Source organism: Bos grunniens, chromosome 15 (assembly GCF_055505025.1).
Source record: "Bos grunniens cultivar Pamir isolate PY7600 chromosome 15, Bosgru_T2T1.0, whole genome shotgun sequence".
NCBI lineage: Eukaryota > Metazoa > Chordata > Mammalia > Artiodactyla > Bovidae > Bos > Bos grunniens.
The window spans coordinates 29,302,695-29,321,215 of record NC_141179.1 but is presented as its reverse complement, the minus strand read 5'-3'; the positions used below and the strand labels follow the sequence as shown (position 1 = coordinate 29,321,215).

General features: G+C 49.6%; 1 protein-coding gene across 16 annotated transcripts in view; it reads right to left on the bottom strand.

Annotated features, from left to right (window-relative positions):
* Positions 1-1,026: 1,026 nt before the first annotated feature.
* The window catches only part of TMPRSS4 (transmembrane serine protease 4), a 40,018-nt gene continuing 22,523 nt past the window's right edge, over positions 1,027-18,521 (bottom strand). For 3 of the 16 annotated variants that reach the window (XM_086339450.1, XM_086339453.1, XM_086339451.1), the window contains 10 exons: positions 16,946-17,098; positions 15,042-15,171; positions 11,867-11,968; positions 10,540-10,580; positions 7,287-7,446; positions 5,848-6,014; positions 4,622-4,720; positions 4,293-4,435; positions 2,519-2,668; positions 1,027-1,584 (listed from right to left, as the gene is read on the bottom strand). In XM_086339450.1, coding sequence (XP_086195576.1) covers positions 1,573-1,584; positions 2,519-2,668; positions 4,293-4,435; positions 4,622-4,720; positions 5,848-6,014; positions 7,287-7,446; positions 10,540-10,580; positions 11,867-11,968; positions 15,042-15,171; positions 16,946-17,098 — 1,157 coding nt within the window. In that variant the 3' untranslated portion in view covers positions 1,027-1,572. The other 13 variants (XM_086339449.1, XM_086339452.1, XM_086339455.1 and 10 more) reach the window with 11 other exon arrangements.

Below are 18,521 nucleotides of genomic sequence, written 5' to 3'. Positions count from 1 at the left end.
CTGATGGCTTTGCTTTATTTTTACTTTTTTGGCCTTTGAGGATTTCTGTTGTTTACTAAGACCCTAAGAAGACATTAACAAGTATATTTTATCAAGGATTTGACACAACTATAGCAAGAGGGTCCTCAAAACACCTAGGCTCCCTACAGCTGCCAGAAAAGTTCATGGGGCTTACTTCTCTGATTATTTTGAGTGCAGGAACTTATTCATGCTAATATCCTCAGATCCCAGCTTGGAGACCATCTCATTCCTGTGCAGGATTGTGCTCAGTTGCTCAGTCATGTCCGACTCTTTGTGGCCCCATGAACTGTAGCCCACCAGGCTCCTCTGCCCATGGAATTTTCCAGGCAAGAATACTGGAGTGGGGTGCCATTTCCTATTCCAGGGGATCTTCCAGACCCAGGGATCGAACCTGCATTTCCTGCATTGGCAGGCGGATCTTTACCACTAGTGCCGCCAGGGAAGCAGGTGATAAATGACTGCTTAAAACTGAATGATAGGGACTTCCCTGGTGGTCCAGTGGTTAAGACTCTGCACTTCTGTGCAGGGGTGTGGGTTTGATCCTGGTGGGGAACTAAGATCTCACATGCCATGTGGCTAAAAAAAAAAAGAAAAGAATGGTTAAAAATCACACCTAGAGTTCTTAAGGTAGATGTTAGGACCTAGAGTTGCAATACCTTTTCCCAGCCTCTTGGGGAGCCATGATTCAAAGTCAGCCTTGAAAGCCCAGATCCTCTCCCTGCTTGTGGCTGATATCAGGGCAGAGAGGAAGGGGAGGAAGGCAGTGGGACAAGTCCCCTGTGTAGAAAGCACACTTAATGACCCCTGGCTTCCCCAGTCGGTTGTTCACTGTTGCCCCCTGAGTGGGGTGCCCCCACCCATCAGCTCTGGTACCCATGCCTTCTTTTCTTCTACTTTGAAAATCAATCATTTCCCATAGATCTTTTCCTACCCAGGACAAGGAATAAAGATCATAGTTTGGTAGTCTTTAGCTCAACACTTTTCAAGCAGCCCAGTCAGCCTATGTCAAAGACTTCACGCACCAGTTTAATAAACAGTGGCCACAATACGAAACAGTAAGAAACAGTACTTGAGCCAAGAGCAGGACAGCACATTTTCCATTATAAACGGTTTCTTGTTCAGGTGGGCTTGGGGATGGGTGGGGAGGCAGAGGGCTGGCTCAGACCCTCTCCTCCCTCCACTCCAGCCCTTGGTGATCTAGGCTCTTAGAAGAGCGTCTGTTTCCATTCAATAGAGTAGAAAGTTCTTGGCTTAGCAATGCCTTCTGAGACCTCAGTCTTGGAGGCTGGCTTGTTCGGTGGGCTGTGTCTCTCCCTCCTTGGGATGCCGAGAGCATCATGGGCAGCTGAACTGGAGCTGCTGATTTCCTGCGTGCCTGTGAGCTGTGGGGTGACTTACAGGATTGCAGGTCCTTTGCTGCACCTAGAAATGCTGAGAGTGTGGGCAGAGAGGTGTGCCCCAGGGGGCTCTTGGTCTGTGTCTGACTTCTGGGGGATTCCCATGTGGGCAGGGCAGGGGGAAGCAGTTTCCAGCACTTCAAGGGCAGGAGCATCATGGATCAGACTAGAATAAAAGAGACCAACAAATAAACTAGGTAATTTGAAATTGAACAAAATGGTGGCATGCAAAATTAATCTTCCTTTTCTGAAGCTCTTTGCGCCTCTCTCTACTCTCTAGAGCTCAGGAAGTCTTATAAGCCTTTCCATCCTCCTTTTTTTTTTTTAATTGGAGGATAATCACTTTATAGCATTGTGGTGGTCTCTGCTGTACATTAATGGAATCAGTCATGATTATACATATCACCTCCCTTTTGAGCCTCGCTCCCCCCATCCATTCCACCCCCTAGGTCATCACAAAGCACCAGGCTGAGCTCCCTGTGTTATATAGCAGCTTCCCACTACTTATCTGTTTTACACATGATAGTGTATATATATCAATGCTCCTTTCTCAATTTGTCCCACCCTCTCCTTCTCCAAATGCATCCACAAGTCTGTTCGCTATGTCTATATCTCCATTTCTTCTCTGTAAATAGGTTCATCAGTACTATTTTTTTCTAGATTCCTATATATGCATTAATATCTGATGTTTGTTTTTCTCTTTCTGATCAACTTCACTCTGTATAAAAGGCTCTAGGTTCATCCACCTCACTACAACTGACTCAAATTCATTCCTTTTTATGACTGAGTAATATTTCCATCCTCCTTCTTATCAGAATCTGGTCTCTGGAAAGTGTCTGATAGCTGCATTTGATCAGAGAACAAGAGAATGGTAAAACTGGGTGTGTTCCATACAGTAAGGTATTTGGATTTAATGGGAGTCTCTGATCTAAGGAATTTCAGCTCTTAATGGTGGAATTCCAGGTTGTCACTTGCTGGAAATGAAGACTATTGGGGGTTTAAAGGGGAATCTCAGAGCCATTAAGTCACTAAGGGTGGCTTGGAACCCACAGAGGAGAGGAAGGGAGGGAGGGTACCACAGGGAGGGCAAACACGCTTACCTTCCGGACATTGTAGATCCAGTTGAGATAGGCTGTGACCTTAGTGTATACTCCTGGGGTAGTAGGCCCCCCACAGCCATGGCCCCAGCTCACGATGCCCACCACTTGCCACCAGTCAGAGTGATACATCAGAGGGCCACCACTGTCACCCTGTGAGAGAGGCCAGAGCAGAGGCTGCTGGGGAGGGTGGGCAGGGCTGGGGTGGAGAGGTGGGCTTCTCCACCCTCCCCTCACTGCATTGGCCCATCTGGTCCCTGCTCTCCAGCGCCCTCTGCTGTTCTACCTTCACTTCCCCTGCTCATGCTGTTCCTGCAGCCTGGAATGCCCTTCCCTTTCGGGGTGAAAGGGTTTTGTCTGCGGTCAAGCAAGTTGTGGGTGTGCTGTTAGCCCTTTCTTGGAGATCTACAACTCACACTAGCACAGTGAGGGCTCTAAGGGCCTGTAGTAAAGAAGCCTGGTTATCTTTGTCTAACTCAGTGTGTGCTGGAGAACGCAATGGCAACCCACTCCAGTGTTCTTGCCTTGAGAATCCCAGGGATGGGGGAGCCTGGTGGGCTGCCGTCTATGGGGTCGCACAGAGTCGGACATGACTGAAGCGACTTAGCAGCAGCAGCAGCAGTGCATGCTAAGTCGCTTCAGTCATGTCCGACTCTATGTGACCATATGGACTGCAGCGCGCCAGGCTTCTCTGTCCGTGGGATTCTCCAAGCAAGAATATTGAAGTGGGTAGCCATTCCCTTCTCCAGGGGATCTTCCCGATCCAGGGATAGAACCCGCACTTCCTGCATTTCAGGCGAATTCTTTACCAACCGAGCCCCCTGGAAAGCCCATCTAACCTAGTAGTTTCCAGATTTATTGAACCATTACAGGGGGGCTTATTTCATGCTAGTCACTGTTCTAGATAACTGGGATCAATTAATGAAAAGAGAAAAGATCCTTGCCCTAAGGGAGCTTAGAATTAAATGGAGAGAGAGAGAGAGAACAAGCAAACTACAAAATGACATTTTCTTGTACAAAAAATGAGAGAGAGTGAAAAGTTCACTTATTTGGGTGTCCTTCTTACCAGCTCTTATAGCCTCTGGGGTTTCATCCCTCAGAACCCAATAACTCTGTAGCTGAACTGCCTGTGGAGTTATTCACCCCCGCCCCCATTACTGTGAACTCCCTGAGGGAAGACACTGTCCTCAAAGTTCTGCATCTACCTGATATCAAGTCATCAAGAGATGACTAAGAGATGCCTCTTGAGTGAAGGAATTTAATGACTGAGAATGGGGGTGGGAGAAGGGTTTGGGGTTTTAACGAAAATAGTTGAGAAGATCCTCTGGGTGGGGATGTGAGAATATATTCATGGACTGGCCAGTAGGATGGGTGAGGGACAGTGCACTAGGGCTTATCCAGCACGAGATGGGTTTTCTCTAGTGTAGTTCAGCAGCTTGAGGACAGTTGTAGAGAAAACAGACCTGGGGTTCCTGCCTGCTAGGGGCTCATACTGTTTTAAATGACGGGAAGTAAGAGCAGGTGGGGAGGGAAACATCATCTTTATATGTAAAATATACATTTGAAATCTCTTTGCTTCTATCTGTCTATCCATGCATCCATGCATCCATCCATCCTTATATCTTTTTCCCTCTCCCCCTTCCTCCCTTCATCACACACCGAGTGCCCACCATGTGCAAGCCTTCATGTGGGGGCATTCATCCTCTGAACTTTTTCATCTCTTCAGAGCAGACTTCCCCTATCTCTGTAATTCCCTCATGATCCTTGGAGGCCGCACCTGGCAGGTGTCCACGCCGCCCTCCGGGAGGCCTGCGCACATCATCGTCTTGGTGACCTCCCCCTGGTACGCATCCTCTGCATTGCACCGAGTTCTGTTGATGAGCTGGACGGATCCCTGCTGCAGTATGTCAGACATCTTCCCTGGAGGTTGAAAACACACTTGCATTCCCATTCTTGCCTTCAAATCCCAGCCCAGGACAGTTCTCTGGGTTTCCTGGTACCTTGGTGCTTGGACCTCCAGGATGGGTTTTTCTAAAGGATGGTCCTCCTTCCCATCACTTTTGGGAGCTGCTCACTTAGTCCTGTAATCCTGAGCCTGGCACTTACCTCCGTTCTCTTCTGTAAAGCCCCATCCGATGACCCAGAGTGGGGTGCCTGGAGTGAGCTCCTCATCAGAGAAGGGCAGGCAGATGGGCCTGATTGTGCCTACCAGGAGCAGAGAGGAAGAGGGGACCCAAAGTTCAGGAGAGCCTGGTGGCTAATCCTCTGTTAGGGTTAACACCAGGGTTTCCATAGCACATGTTCCATGGGATGTTAATAGAAGTAGCATGGAAAAAAAAAAAAAGATTCTGTGGTCAAATAAGTTTAGAAAATGTGTTGGACTTCCCTGGTGGTGTAGTGAATGAGAGTCCACCTGCCAATGCAGGAGACATGAGTTTGGTCCCTGGTCCAGGAAGATTCCACATGCCACAGAGCAACTGAGTCCAGGAGACACAACTGCTGAGCCCATGTGCTGCAACTACTGAAGCCGTGTGCCTAGAGCCCTTGCTCTGCAACAGGAGAAGCCATAGTAGTGAGAAGCCCGAGCACCGCGAGGAAGAGTAGCCCCTGCTTGCCACAACTGGAGAAAATCCTATGCAGCAATCAAGACCCAGCACAGCCAAAAACAAATAAATAATTTTAAATAAAGAAAATGTGAATTAAACACAACAAAACAAATTGCTAAAAAAACCCAAACCCTCTTAATGTCATTAATATACTAACGTGTTCTAGGAAGAGAGCTATGGTATAAAAATATTTTCCAAACTTATTTGAGAAAGGAACCCTCTTGTACCCAAGGGACCCGTGTTCTATGGAACCAACCATTGGAGATGCTGATCTAAATACTACCCAGTGTAAGCCTGAGTCATTGAACAGAGCTGGTCAAAGATGCTATGGGTTGCCTTAACAGTAATGAGTTGCTGTCCCTGGAGGAGAGCAAATGAGCTCAATGACCCTTTGGCAGGGAGATTGTGCAGGCTTTTGCATTGGTTGGGGTGGAGGATGGGCCAGGAGATCTTTTAGGTCCCTCACAACTCCAAGATTGGATGAATCTGTGATTCTCACTTGGGGTGCTCTATGTAGAGAAAACAGACATCAGAAGAATCTGGCAGGGGTAAGGTGTCAGCTGAGAGCTCGAGGAGGCCTCATGGCTTTCATGACAATAGGCTGATATACTTGCCAGAAACAATGGGCCAACTGAGATCTTGAGAGGAGTAGTGATGTGCCCAAGGCCACTTAGTGAAAGAGCTAGTGGCGGAATGGGAGTTCTGTCCCCAGGCGCCGGCTCTCACCGGAGAACGTGAGTGGGAGCTGCAGCTTCACGAGGGCAATGTCATGCTCTCTGGGATATGTGGCGTTAGGCTCAAGGATGAAGATCTTGGCCACAGGCAGGGATGGGAAGCTGCCCAATCTGTCTGAGCCAGCCCTCACCTTCCAGTTGGGCACATCGAGATGCTTCCTGGGGGCAGAGACAGTGAAGTTCAGGTCCGAGTCAAGCATGAGGAGGTTTTGCTAAAGGCTGGGTCTCCGGGGCCCTGGGGAGTGGGTGCTGCATGTCCCTGCCTTGGCGGGTAATGATGATAAGGGCAGGGGTGCTGGAGAAGGGCCATCTGAGGAATCACCTACTGCAGGTCAGATTCTAAAGGGGATTCGATTCTTCTCCCTGGTGAAACCTGCTGGAAGAAACTTAAAACTGGAGGGCTGGGGAATGGGCTATGCTCAGTGCCTGTGCTCTGGGTCCTGACACTCTAGTGCATTTTACTGGTCTTGTTACTCATGTGGTACTTGCATTGTGGTCAGTTCTATTGTATACAGTAAGTCCCCTACGTATGAACCTTCAAGTTGAAGACTCTCAAAGATGTGAATGTGTGTTTGCATCTCCAATCATGTAAGTTAGTTAATGTGTCTGGCGCTATTTGTAAAAGTTGGGTACCTAGGCTAACTTTGTTGAAGTTAATGAACAAATTGGACTTACAAACGTATTCTTGGAATGGAACACATTCATATGTAGGGAATTTACTGTACTTTTCTTCTTCCTGACACCAGACACAGCTGAGTGCACAGGGGAAATATAGCTTTTATCAGATTCTCCAAAAAAGTTAAAAATCACTGGCCTACACGGTGTGCTCCTCTGAGGCACTTCTGGCGTCTGCTGCTCGAAGGCACGTGGTACCTAGTAGGTACTCATAGATGGTGAATGAATGAACAGATGGATGAATGAAGGTGAAGAGGACCTGGAATGGTCCTTCTCCAGAGGTATGGGCAGGCCTGTCTCTGCTGGCTGGTAACAGAATACTTTTTTCTGTTTTAACTTCTGGATATAATGAAGGAGTGGCATGGACCTGGGATTTGGAACCACTTCTTGAAAGACTAGCAGAAAGGGAGAGAGTTCTCAAGCCTCCCTTGGAGTCCTCAGAGGCGGATGGGAAGTGCTTTTGTGCAGTGAGTGATGTAGGGGAGAGTGAGGACACGGGGTCTTTGCTGGCTTCCCCCCTGAAAGGGAAGGGCCTGGTGACTGGTACCAGTCAGGCCTGGTGACTGGTACCCTCTGCTAAGACCCCCCAAGGCCTAACAAAGGATGTCATGTCCAGTGTCTCATTAGGCAGCCACACCCTTCTTTAGGGGGAAGGGAAGGGCTGGAGGGCATCAGACAACAGATTGGAGACAGAGGATCCAGGTGCTCAGGTTCCTCTGCAGCTCTGACCCCAGGAGCTCCCCGAATGCGCCTTACCAGAAGCAGTGGGCAGCCGTGAGGATCCAGTGTGGGTCTAGGATGCTCCCTCCACAGATGTGTTGTTTGTCATACTGGATGCTGACCTGCCAAGGCCAAGAATCCACAGAGGCCTCCTTCCCACCCACCACCCGAGGGGCCTTCACACTCTGTCCGCAGGCTGGACTCAGAGGGAAGGAGAAAGAAAAGAAGGAGTCAGGCTCTTGGGGACTGGGGTTGTCCCCCTTAGAGCCCCCAGCCAGCCTATCCTGAGCAGGGTCCTTAGGACTGGAAACAAGGGTGGGGGTAGAGAACCAGGCCAATTTTGAATTATTCACCAGGAGACGCTGAGTATCCCAGACTCCCCCAATCTCTGTCTCCTGTTTTTAGCTTCGGATGGAGTTTATACTGGGAATATAGATGTGTCCATTGTGCTGGAATTCATGACCTTGAAGCTAAACGTGGACCCAGAATTATGAAAGTCCTGCCCAGGGGGTGTCCCCAGCTGCTCCCACTGAGTAACAGTGAACAGACGCCCACAGGCTGCTTCGGGATTGGAGAGTGGGAAGAAAGTTCCAGAAATGGATCTTCCCATCCTAAACACACCTTTCTCCAAGTCCCTTCCCCCTGCTCAGAGAGTCTCCCGATTTGACATCCTGTTCCCTCTTTCACATCCCACTCTCCTGGCTCTCACGTCTGACTTGTGAACTCTTGTAAAAAATCTCCGGTTCCACCTCTCCGCCCTGTTCCCAGCCTCTCCGCCCTGTTCCCAGCCTCTCCAATCCTTCTGGCAGTCACTGCCACAGTGATGGTTCTAAGGGGGAAAGGCCACCACCCTCTCTGGGTTTGTGCCTGGAAGGGGCTTGTGAAACACTTTCTAATTCCAAACACTGCTTTCTACACATCCCTCACTCCCTCACTCAAAGCTCCTTAGCATCCCTCTCTGTCTGTAGGGGAAGAGTTTAAACTCCTGCTCCTGGCAGCCTCCTGATAGAAAATTGCTGTCTAGCCAAATCGATCTGCTGGTAGCTCCCTGAAAAGTCTTTCTGTTTTTGCTCCAGGAAGTCCCTGTCCCTGAGATGCTGTCTCCTCTCATGTTCATCTAAATCACTGTTCATTCGGCTGGGAAGAGAGCACTGGCCAAGACAGAGAGACAGACCTGGTTCCTGCCCTCTTAGAGCCTACAGTTCATTCTGTGATGTTTAGCCTGAGAATTTTCTCCACGTTGCCTGATCCCTGGGAATTTCCCTCTCCTGGCATTTTCACAGCATGCCTGGATGTTAGCCAGCTTTCCTTGTTGTCATTGTTCAGTCTTGTCTTCTCAATGAGACTGAAGCCTCCTGTAGGGAGGATCTGTGGCTTAAGCCTCGTTCTGACTTCAGTGCTGCTTAGCTCAGCACATCAGGTGCTCAGATCCCATCAGTAACTTGAGATCACATGAGAATGGGTAAAAGTCTTAACATCCAACAGGGATGCATCAGTCAGTTCAGTTGCTCAGTCATGTCCGACTCTCTGCGACCCCATGGACTGCAGCACGCCAGGCTTCCCTGTCCATCACCAACTCCCAGAACTTGCTCAAACTCATGTCCATCGAGTCAGTGATGCCATCCAGCCATCTCATCCTCTGTCGTCCCCTTCTCCTCCTGCCTTCAATCTTTCCCAGCATCAGGGTCTTTTCCAATGAGTCAGTTCTTCACATCAGGTGGCCAAAGTGTTGAGTTTCACCTTCAGCATCAGCCCTTCCAATGAATATTCAGGACTGATTTCCTTTAGGATTGACTGGTTGGATCTCCTTGCAGTCCAAGGGACTCCCAAGAGTCTTCTCCAACAACACAGTTCAAAAGCACCAATTCTTCGGCACTCAGCTTTCTTCATAGTCCAACTCTCACATCCATACATGACTACTGGAAAAACCATAGCTTTGACTAGATGGACCTTTGTTGGTAAAGTAATGTCTCTGCTTTTTAACATGCTGTCTAGGTTGGTCATAGCTTTTCTTCTAAGGAGCAAGCATCTTCCAATTTCATGGCTGCAGTCACCATCTGCAGTGATTTTGGAGCCCGAGAAAATAAAGTCTGTCACTGTTACTATTGTTTCCCCATCTATTTGCCACGAAGTGATGGGACCAGACGCCATAATTTTGGTTTTTTGAAGGTTGAGATTTAAGTCAGCTTTTTCACTCCCCTCTTTCACTTTCATCAAAAGGCTCTTCAGTTCCTCTTCACTTTCTGCCATAAGGGTGGTGTCATCTGCGTATCTGAGGTGATTGATATTTCTCCTGGCAATCTTGATTCCAGCTTGTGCTTCATCCAGCCCAGCGTTTCTCATGATGTACTCTGCATAGAAGTTAAATAAGAAGGGTGACAATATACAGCCTTGAATTACTCCTTTCCCAGTTTGGAACCAGTCCGTTGTTCCATGCACACACACTACTAAGCTGCAGGGATGCATCCTCACTGCTCAACTGCAAAGGCAGCAAGGATGACCTTCCTCCTCTCAGGCGATCCAGTTTCTGGCCATCTGCCAGGCTCAGCCTGGTTCTCCCACGAGGCTGGTGGGATGAGTGGGATCTCAGAGCTTGTTTTTCCTTCTGATCTTCTCTCAGAACTAGGGGCTCTCCCAGGATTCTGTTGGGCTGTTGGACTAAAGGGCTTCTTGGGAAAATGAACTTCCGAGAGATCAAGTGAATTACCCAAGGTCACACTGGAAGCCAGTGGGACAGGTGCTGTCCAGATCTCCTGATGTCCCCCCTGCCCTCCCGGCCCCATGCCATCACTCTGGAACATGTTAGTCAGGACTACTGGTCAGTTTGGCACTTCCTCCATGTGGCCTCACACCTCTCCCTTTGGTCAGCCATTAGCTCCTGAGGACAGAGGCCAATTCTCTTGCTTGTCTGGTATCTTCTACTTCCAGCTAGCATCTGACAGTGATGATGCATCTTAACTGTTCCATGAATCTTTGCTAAACGGAATGAGCAGATGAGATTACGTGGGCCCTGGCCAGGGGTGAGAGCGGGTAGAGGCTCTGGTTTTCCTACTCTCTCTTGGATCTCTGCCCACAACAAGTGTGGAGATATGGGTGGGCAGTGGGAGGGAGTTCTTAACATCAACTACTTGAAGGAGTGTTCACCTACAAGCCCAAGGTCCAGGGAGTAATGTCTGGACAGAATAGAGTGACACTTGGAGTCTGAGTGATTTAAGAATGAGGATGAAGGTCTTCTTTCCTGCTTATTGCTGGCCCAGGACCCAAACCCTCAGAGATGGGGCGTACTCACCAAGGCACTGCAGGGAAACCAGGGAACCTGAGAGACAGGGGCTGGAAAGGAGACACAGGCATCCTGTGGCTTTTGCTTGTCTTTTGGCTGGGGGGCAGGGACTCGGGTCTCCTGGCACTATTGACTCCAGTCCCCTCCCAGCACCCGGGAAATATGAAGCCTTGCTGGGTGGGGGCTGTACAGACACCGTGCTGTGCTGTACTTAGCTGTTCAATCGTGTCTGACTCTGACCCCATGGTCTATAGCCTTCCAGCCTCCTCTGTCCATCAGATTCTCCAGGCAAGAACACTGAGGTGGGTTGCCATGCCCTCCTCCAGGGGATCTTCCCAACCTAGGGATCGAACACAAGTCTCCTGCATTGCAGGTGGATTCTTTACTGTCTGAGCCACCAGAGAAGCCCAAGAATACTGGAGTGGGTAGCCTATCCTTTCTCCATGGGATTTTCCCAACCCAGGAAACTCACCAGGGTCTCCTGCCTTGCAGGTGGATTCTTTACCAGTTGAGCCACCAGGGAAGCCCCATATAGACACCGTACTTCCACCCAATTCAGTGCGACTGAATGCAGTTGGATTCCACACCCCTACTGATAAGCATCTGCTATGTGCTGGGCCCTGCCTGAGTCACAGCCCACCCTGGGGTTCTTGGCAGCCTGAGATGGAAGAGAGCAGAGGCTGGACCAGTGTCTGCGGCACTGCAGGTTCTTCAAACAGAAGAGGAATGGGATTTTAGTGAAACTCCAGGCAAACAATCATTCTGCTCCTAGTCCTCTCCTTTTCAAGATTTACTCTTTGATGAATAAGCAGCTCTCAGCAACCTCCCTGCATCCTAAGGAGACATCATTCTCTCTGTGGGGTGACAGTGTTCCTGTAGATGCTGGGCTCTGGCACGGGTGGTGGGCATGAGAACAGGACAGCGGCCATACAGCTGCTCCCCTGGAGAGTTAGAAATGCAGAGGGGGGTACTACTCTGGCCTGGGTGAGTGGCAGGAAGGACAAAGTGGCCTTTGGAATCCTGCCTCTGGGGCTCAAAGAGAGCATAAGGCCATAGGAAACCAATTTGGTTTTCTTCTTTGACTGATGAAAGGCCGCCAGCGTGTGGACAGCACACTTTGTCCAGCTGCCCCTTGTATTAAGCCAAAGAGTCAACACAGAAAACCGCTCAGAAATGTGATGCTCTAGCTTTTGATATCGGACTGTCTGCCTGGCCAGGAGTTCTTGTTGTCTGGCTTATGTTCCCCTTGCTGCATCCGTTCGGGGCAGTCTGGCTGCAATCCCAACGACAGCGAGCGTGGCTGAGCTTTCTGGGCCAGAGGCGTCCTCTCACTTACCCACTTGAGTTTTGCACCTGAAGCTCCTGCAGGTTCTCTGTGACTTTGACAATGTCCAGATCTTGGGCTGGGCCAACGTCCACAGCTCTGAAGGTGGGTTTGCTGCTAGTGTTGGGAGGGAAAGGGAGAGAGCGAGAGATGTGAGCTGAGGCAGGAGCTCAGACCAAGATGGTGGGAGTAGCCCCTACTCCCAGGAGAGGGGGCAGCGGAGGGTGCTGGGTGGGGTGTGGCAGGGGAGTGGAGGTGGTAAGCGAGGGTAGTGCCTGCTTTGCTAGAGGACAAGGGATGTTTCTTGACATCCAGGACTCAGCCCTGAGCACAGCGCTGATGTGGACTTGCTTTCTTGGGCAGGGAAGACTTGTTCAGAGCCCAGAGCTCTGAAGAAATCCTATGGACGCTCTTTTGTAACTCCCAGCTCTGTCCTTATTCCAAATGTCCCAGCTGTTTCTCCTGGTTCACAAGGAGGCAGAGGAAACAATTTAGCACCCATCCCTACCTTGGAGGGAACTAGATGTGGACATTTGGTTCTCCAAACGAGGCATCTGGTCTGAACGTGGTAGTGGGGTACATTTATGGTCCCTTTGAAGGTGGGACAGGCCAAGATCAGGCTTCACGTGCATTCAGACAAACATCTCTCTCATTTGGATCACTATCTCTCTTTCTCTCCACAAATCCATGTTTGTTTTCTTTCAGACCTTGAGTATAAGTCTTCCCTCCTCCAAGAAGTCTTCCCTGATTAATCTCATCTTTCTGATTGTTGCTGTACTGAATGTACCTCTTTTCCATCTCTCCTGTCCTTGCCTATCCTTTATACCAGTCATGCTAGCGTAAGCTCTGTATGCAGGTTTGGGTCAACCCAAGACACTGGCTGACTGGCACACTCTCACATGCCCACCCAGGAATCTGGCACTACTTGGATGACCCAGCCATGGCACCTGAAAGGCTGAAGTCTAGCAGTGCTGGGTTTTGTGCTGAGAGCCCTCAAGCCTGAGATTCTTGTCCTGGCTCTGACACTAGCTTGATTTGTGACCCTTGGCAGGTCACATTTTCTCTCTGGGTCTCTCTAAGCCTCAGTTTCCCCCTCTATTAATGATGGGTAGACCAGATGATCTTCAGAGTCCTTCCCATCTTGAGGCATCTAGAGTTTTGTGGTCCTGGGACAAGAAGGCCCTCCTAGCCAGGGAAATCTGAGATACAAAAAGAAGGATCATGGTGGAAGTGGACATTCCCAGGAGAGTTAGCCTCTATTCACCAGTTACATCATGATGAATAATTCTGATCAGCTTTGATCTTGCAGAGCCCAAGAGCTAGATGGCTTGATGCCTTAAAGAGCTTAGAAGGACAGAAAATCTAGGAGCCTTTTACCTTAAGAACCCCTGGAGACATCCTGGTTTCATAATCAGGCTGCAGCCTGCTCTGCTAGTACAGCTGACACTGCAGTTGGCTGGCCTGCAGTAGGAGGGGGGTGCTGCAGCCAGGAGGCCAGGCTGGGGTTGCTGTTGGGGGAGGGGTGACGCAGGGGCAGGGCTTGCCTTCCTAGCTCTCCTTGGAAATGAAGGGGGCAGGGTGTCCTTTCCGGAGGGTACTGCAAGTTGCACACTGTGGAGGGCAGAGAGCAGGAGAAACCTGACAACCAGAGAGCAGAAGACGCAAATAGTTCTGATGGATCGGTGATGTCTGTCTAGAGTACTTACTGAAAAATGAGCTTGAGGCTGCTCTAGGATTTGATGGAAGAGGATTCTGTGATTGATTGATGGACTATGTCTGCCTAGGATGTATCATTTACACCTAGTCTCCGGGTCCAGTTTCTTAGAATCCTATAATTTGGGGCCTGCCAGGAAGAGATTACCCCCTGTGCAGCTGAATGCATGGGTCCTTTTTTATCCTCTCCAGTTAGGCTCTGAGTGATCAACTGTCTCCCCTCTCCTCCCTTTATAGATGAAACCTCCACAAAAGAGAGAATTACCCAACCTAGAAACAGATATAATTCTGACACCCAGGAATTAGGGGGTCTTGGGCACACATTCCAGCCCTCTTGCTCCCAGCTACTATCCGATCAAGTTATTTACCTTCTTTGAACCTACTTATAGAACAGATAGAATAGTAACTACCATTTTGGTTTTTGCCAAGATCAAATGAATATAAATATGCAATGTTAATTACCCTTCTTAAAACTGTATATTTTTTCATCCACTAAAGATTTAAAACTGCCTTTGAAATTTGCTGAGAGCTGAGATTGCCCATGAAACCCCAGTGAGATCAGGTTCATTTAAACTAAATTTTAACCAATAGGACTTTGAATAAATAAATAAGATTTTTTTTTGTATTCTGGGGCAGGGATGGCAGCTTGCCAAACCAAGAAGAAATGAGGGTAGAGGAGTAAAGGAAAGGAGGGGATTATAAGGAGCCTGAACTGTGTGTGGGGGTGGGGATGGGGGTGAGGGGGGATGGGGGGGCAGATATTCTTTTTTCCTTTTTTTCTTTTGAGGGCAGATATTCTCTCTCTCATAACCATCCTATGAGGTTGGCATTGCTTCTCCCATTAATTCTTTTTTAAAATTAATTAATTAATTTGTCTGTAGGCTTCCCAGGTGGCTCAGTGGTAAAACAATCTGCCTGCCAATGCAGGAGACATGGGTTCGATCCCTGAGTTGGGAATATCCCCTGGAGGAGGAAATGGCAACCCACTCCAGAGTTCTTGCCTAGGAAATCCCATGGACAAAGGAGCCTGGTGGGCTATCCATGGGGGTCACAAAAGGGTCGGACATGACTGAGCCACTAAACAACAACCAGGTCTCAGCTGTGGCACGCAGGATCTTCAGTCTTCATTATGGCATGCAGGGTCTAGTTCACCCACGAGAGGTCAGACCTGGGCCTTTGCATTGGGAGCACAGAATCTTAGCCACTGGACCACCAGGGAAGCCTCACCACCTCCCCCCACCACACACACACATCTCCATTAACTCTTCAACAAACTGAGCCTTACAAGATTTAACTTCATGCTGCTTGTAAGGAAAAGTGTTTCAAAAGCAGTTGTCTGACTCCAATACCTACAATTTTTAGGAAAGAGAGAGGAAGGAGGAAGGAAAGAGGGAAAGGGGAAAAGAGGAGGGAAGGAAGAGAGGGAGAGAGGTCATGGGGTGAGGTGACAGCCACCGGACCTTGGGCTGGGTACCTGTTATAGCCCATCTGCCGACAGGCGGTCTTGGCCAGAGCTTCTGTGAAGCTGTCAAAACAGGCGGAGGCCCAGTTCTTCGTGGCGGGGTTCAGCACCTGCAGGGTGGATCGGTCCCTGGAGAGGCGGACTGGGAGGGAAGGAACCCGGGTCAGCTCAGGGCAGGGGCTCATCTGGCTCATCTCCCAAAGAATTTATCATGTGACCAGCCCAAACTGGTGGTCCAAACCCTCCTGGGAACCGGGGAGCCTCACAGAACACCAAACCTTTCCACCTCAAGAGGAGTTCCTCCTTTTGGCTTTGTCTGATTGAGTCTCATTCTGACAGGAGCTAGGGTGACCAGGAGAAGGCAATGGCACCCCACTCCAGTACTCTTGCCTGGAAAATCCCATGGATGGAGGAGCCTGGTAGGCTGAAGTCCATGGGGTCGCTGAGGGTTGGACATGACTGAGAGACTTCACTTTCACTTTTCACTTGCATGCATTGGAGAAGGAAATGGCAACCCACTCCAGTGTTCTTGCCTGGAGAATCCCAGGGATGGGGAGCCTGGTGGGCTGCCGTCTATGGGGTCACACAGAGTCGGACACGACTGAAGCGACTTAGCAGCAGCAGCAGCAGGGTGACCAGATGTCCTGGGAATAATCTCCATTTTGACTTTTGCCCTGGCATAATTATTAATAGCTCCCCTTCCACTTTTGGGCTTCCCCTGTAGCTCAGCTGGTAAAGAATCTGTGCAATGTGGGAGACCTGGGATCAATCCCTGAGTTGGGAAGGTCCCCTGGAGAAGGGAAAGGCTACCCACTCCAGTATTCTGGCTTGGAGAATTTCCTGGACTGTGTAGTCCATAGGGTCGCAAAGAATTGGACAAAACTGAGTGACTTTCACTTTTTAGATGTATTTGCATATATGTATTTGATGGTTGTATTATAAGGCCTTCCTACCCGTGGTTCACACAAGTTCTCTTGTCTGGGAAAACTTCTCAAAGAGGAACCTTGCTCTTTTTTCCATGTAAGGTCAGAGAGGGGTAGGCGAGTGAGAATTGCTATTGGCAGTAGGGTGGCAAGGCTCACAGGCATTTGATTTCTGATTAAAAAAAGGATCAAATACACAGGATGTCACTCAGCCTTGCCCTATAAAAGCCCCCATCACCCATGCCCTGGGCTGTCTTTTCTTTGCAGAGCCCAAGTACTAGGTGGATCAAGCTGGAGTAACCCAATCCAAGGAAGAACATGGGTTTTTATGTAAAAACCATCCTTTGAAGGACCTAGCTCAGTCTTGTTCCATAACATGTTACAATAAACACTTCTATAATGAATAGCCACCCCTGGTGGCTCAGATGGTAAATAAACTATCTGTAATTCAAGAGACTGGGTTCGATCCCTGGGTCAGGAAGATCCCCTGGAGAAGGAAATGGCAACCCACTCCAGTATTCTTGCCTGGAGAATCCCATGGACAGGGGAGCCTGGGGGACCACAGTCCATGGGGTTGCAAAGAGTAGATACGATTGAGCAACTAAGCACACACGCAAAATAAATAGAAGAATCAATAGCTGGCTAGTGGCCATATGGTCTCTTTGCAGTCCTCTTGAAATAATAGGTGTCAGAGAAAAAAGGGAACTCCCCAAGGTCATTCAATTCAGCGTCCAGGTGCAGCAGGAATGGGGCAGGCTCAGTTACAACTCCCTGTCCCCTCTGGTCCACATTTGTTCATCAAAATGTACTGAGTGTTTGCTACATGTTAAGTATTGGGGATCCAGTAGATAAGACATGATCCTGTTTTTAAGACTCTTACAATAGGGAAGGAAGCTGACTTGTCAGGTAGCAGATGCTATGCAGTGGACCAAGAGGACCTGAGCCAACTTCCTGCTCTGTCCACTCCCCTGGCCCCTTGGCCCCTGGACTCACCTGCCACTGGAGGTCCGTCGGGGAGTTTCTTGACGCAGTACTTCTCATCCTCCCCCGAGGCACAGTCCTGGTGGCCATCACACACCTGCTCCCTTGGGATGAAGAGGAGGGGCTGCCCACAGAAGAAGAAGTAACTGTCCAGAATGACCTTGACTGGAAGGCAAGGGCAGGGAAGGGCAGAGAGGGCTGATGGTCAGGCAGGCAGCCCAGGGGTAGGAGAGGCTGTGTTTACCTGAAAACCTGCTGGGCCTGGAGACAGGCAGATATGGGTTCCAGGCCCACTTCTGCCACTTAATTACTGGTGTCCTCAGTCTTCTCATCTGTAAAGTGTTGATAATAACACCAGTCCCCAGAGTCTATCAAGATCATGTGTGAGGAGCAACTCAGAAATAGCCCCCACTCGCTTCTCAACCCCAAGTATTGGCCAGGGCCTCTGTGGATGGGGGAGATAGCACTGGGCCCAGAGTCTGAAGACCTGAGCACTGGCTCTGCCACCTCCTGGGTGACTTTAGACCAATCGCTGCCCTTTCTGGGCCTGGAGTCTGAAGACCTGAGCACTGGCTCTGCCACCTCCTGGGTGACTTTAGACCAATCGCTGCCCTTTCTGGGCCTGGAGTCTGAAGACCTGAGCACTGGCTCTGCCACCTCCTGGGTGACTTTAGACCAATCGCTGCCCTTTCTGGGCCTGGAGTCTGAAGACCTGAGCACTGGCTCTGCCACCTCCTGGGTGACTTTAGACCAATCGCTGCCCTTTCTGGGCTCGGAGTCTGAAGACCTGAGCACTGGCTCTGCCACCTCCTGGGTGACTTTAGACCAGTCGCTGCCCTTTCTGGGCCTGGAGTCTGAAGACCTGAGCACTGGCTCTGCCACCTCCTGGGTGACTTTAGACCAATCCCTTGCGCTTTCTGGGCTTCACAGGGTTGTGGAAAATGAACACGTAGTGGGCTGGTGGTTGTGAAAGTGTCTCTTCGCTATCAAGCGCAGTTCTAGGACAAGGTGCTTTTACCTGGGGTTGAAAGAGGCTGGCATTTTGCTTGCTTTGTCTTCTGCCTCCTGCCTTCAGAGTCTATTGCTCCTTCTCTGTCTTGGATGATGGGAAGGAGTCTGGTGTTTTTAAGTCCTCAGGAAACAGATATTTCAATACTTTTCCAAACTCTCCCAGCTCCTCCTGTCTAACCGAACTCTCCTTTGGCCTGAAGCTCCCCTGGGCAGCCTAGCATCACCCTTGAGTGGCCCTCAGAGTGATGGAAACAAGTGTCATGATGGGGCTGCTTATCACTGCTAACAGCTTTCCAGGCATTGTCACCCGGAGTCCTGACAATAACTTTAGGAGGTAGGTGCTATCATTAACTCATGTTACAAACAATGATATGGAAGTTTAGAGAGTTAGGGTTTACTTCCCAAGCCACATGCAGTTAGGTGGAGCCAGGATTTCAATTAGTCCGTCCAGCTCCAAAGCTCTTTGCTGCTTCTCCCAGCCTTCCCTACAGGAGCTTAAAATGTGACTTCTTGGTCCTGATGCTCCTGCTTTGAGAAGTAAGGGAAAAGGAGCAGATCAGCTATTTCCTCAACTTTC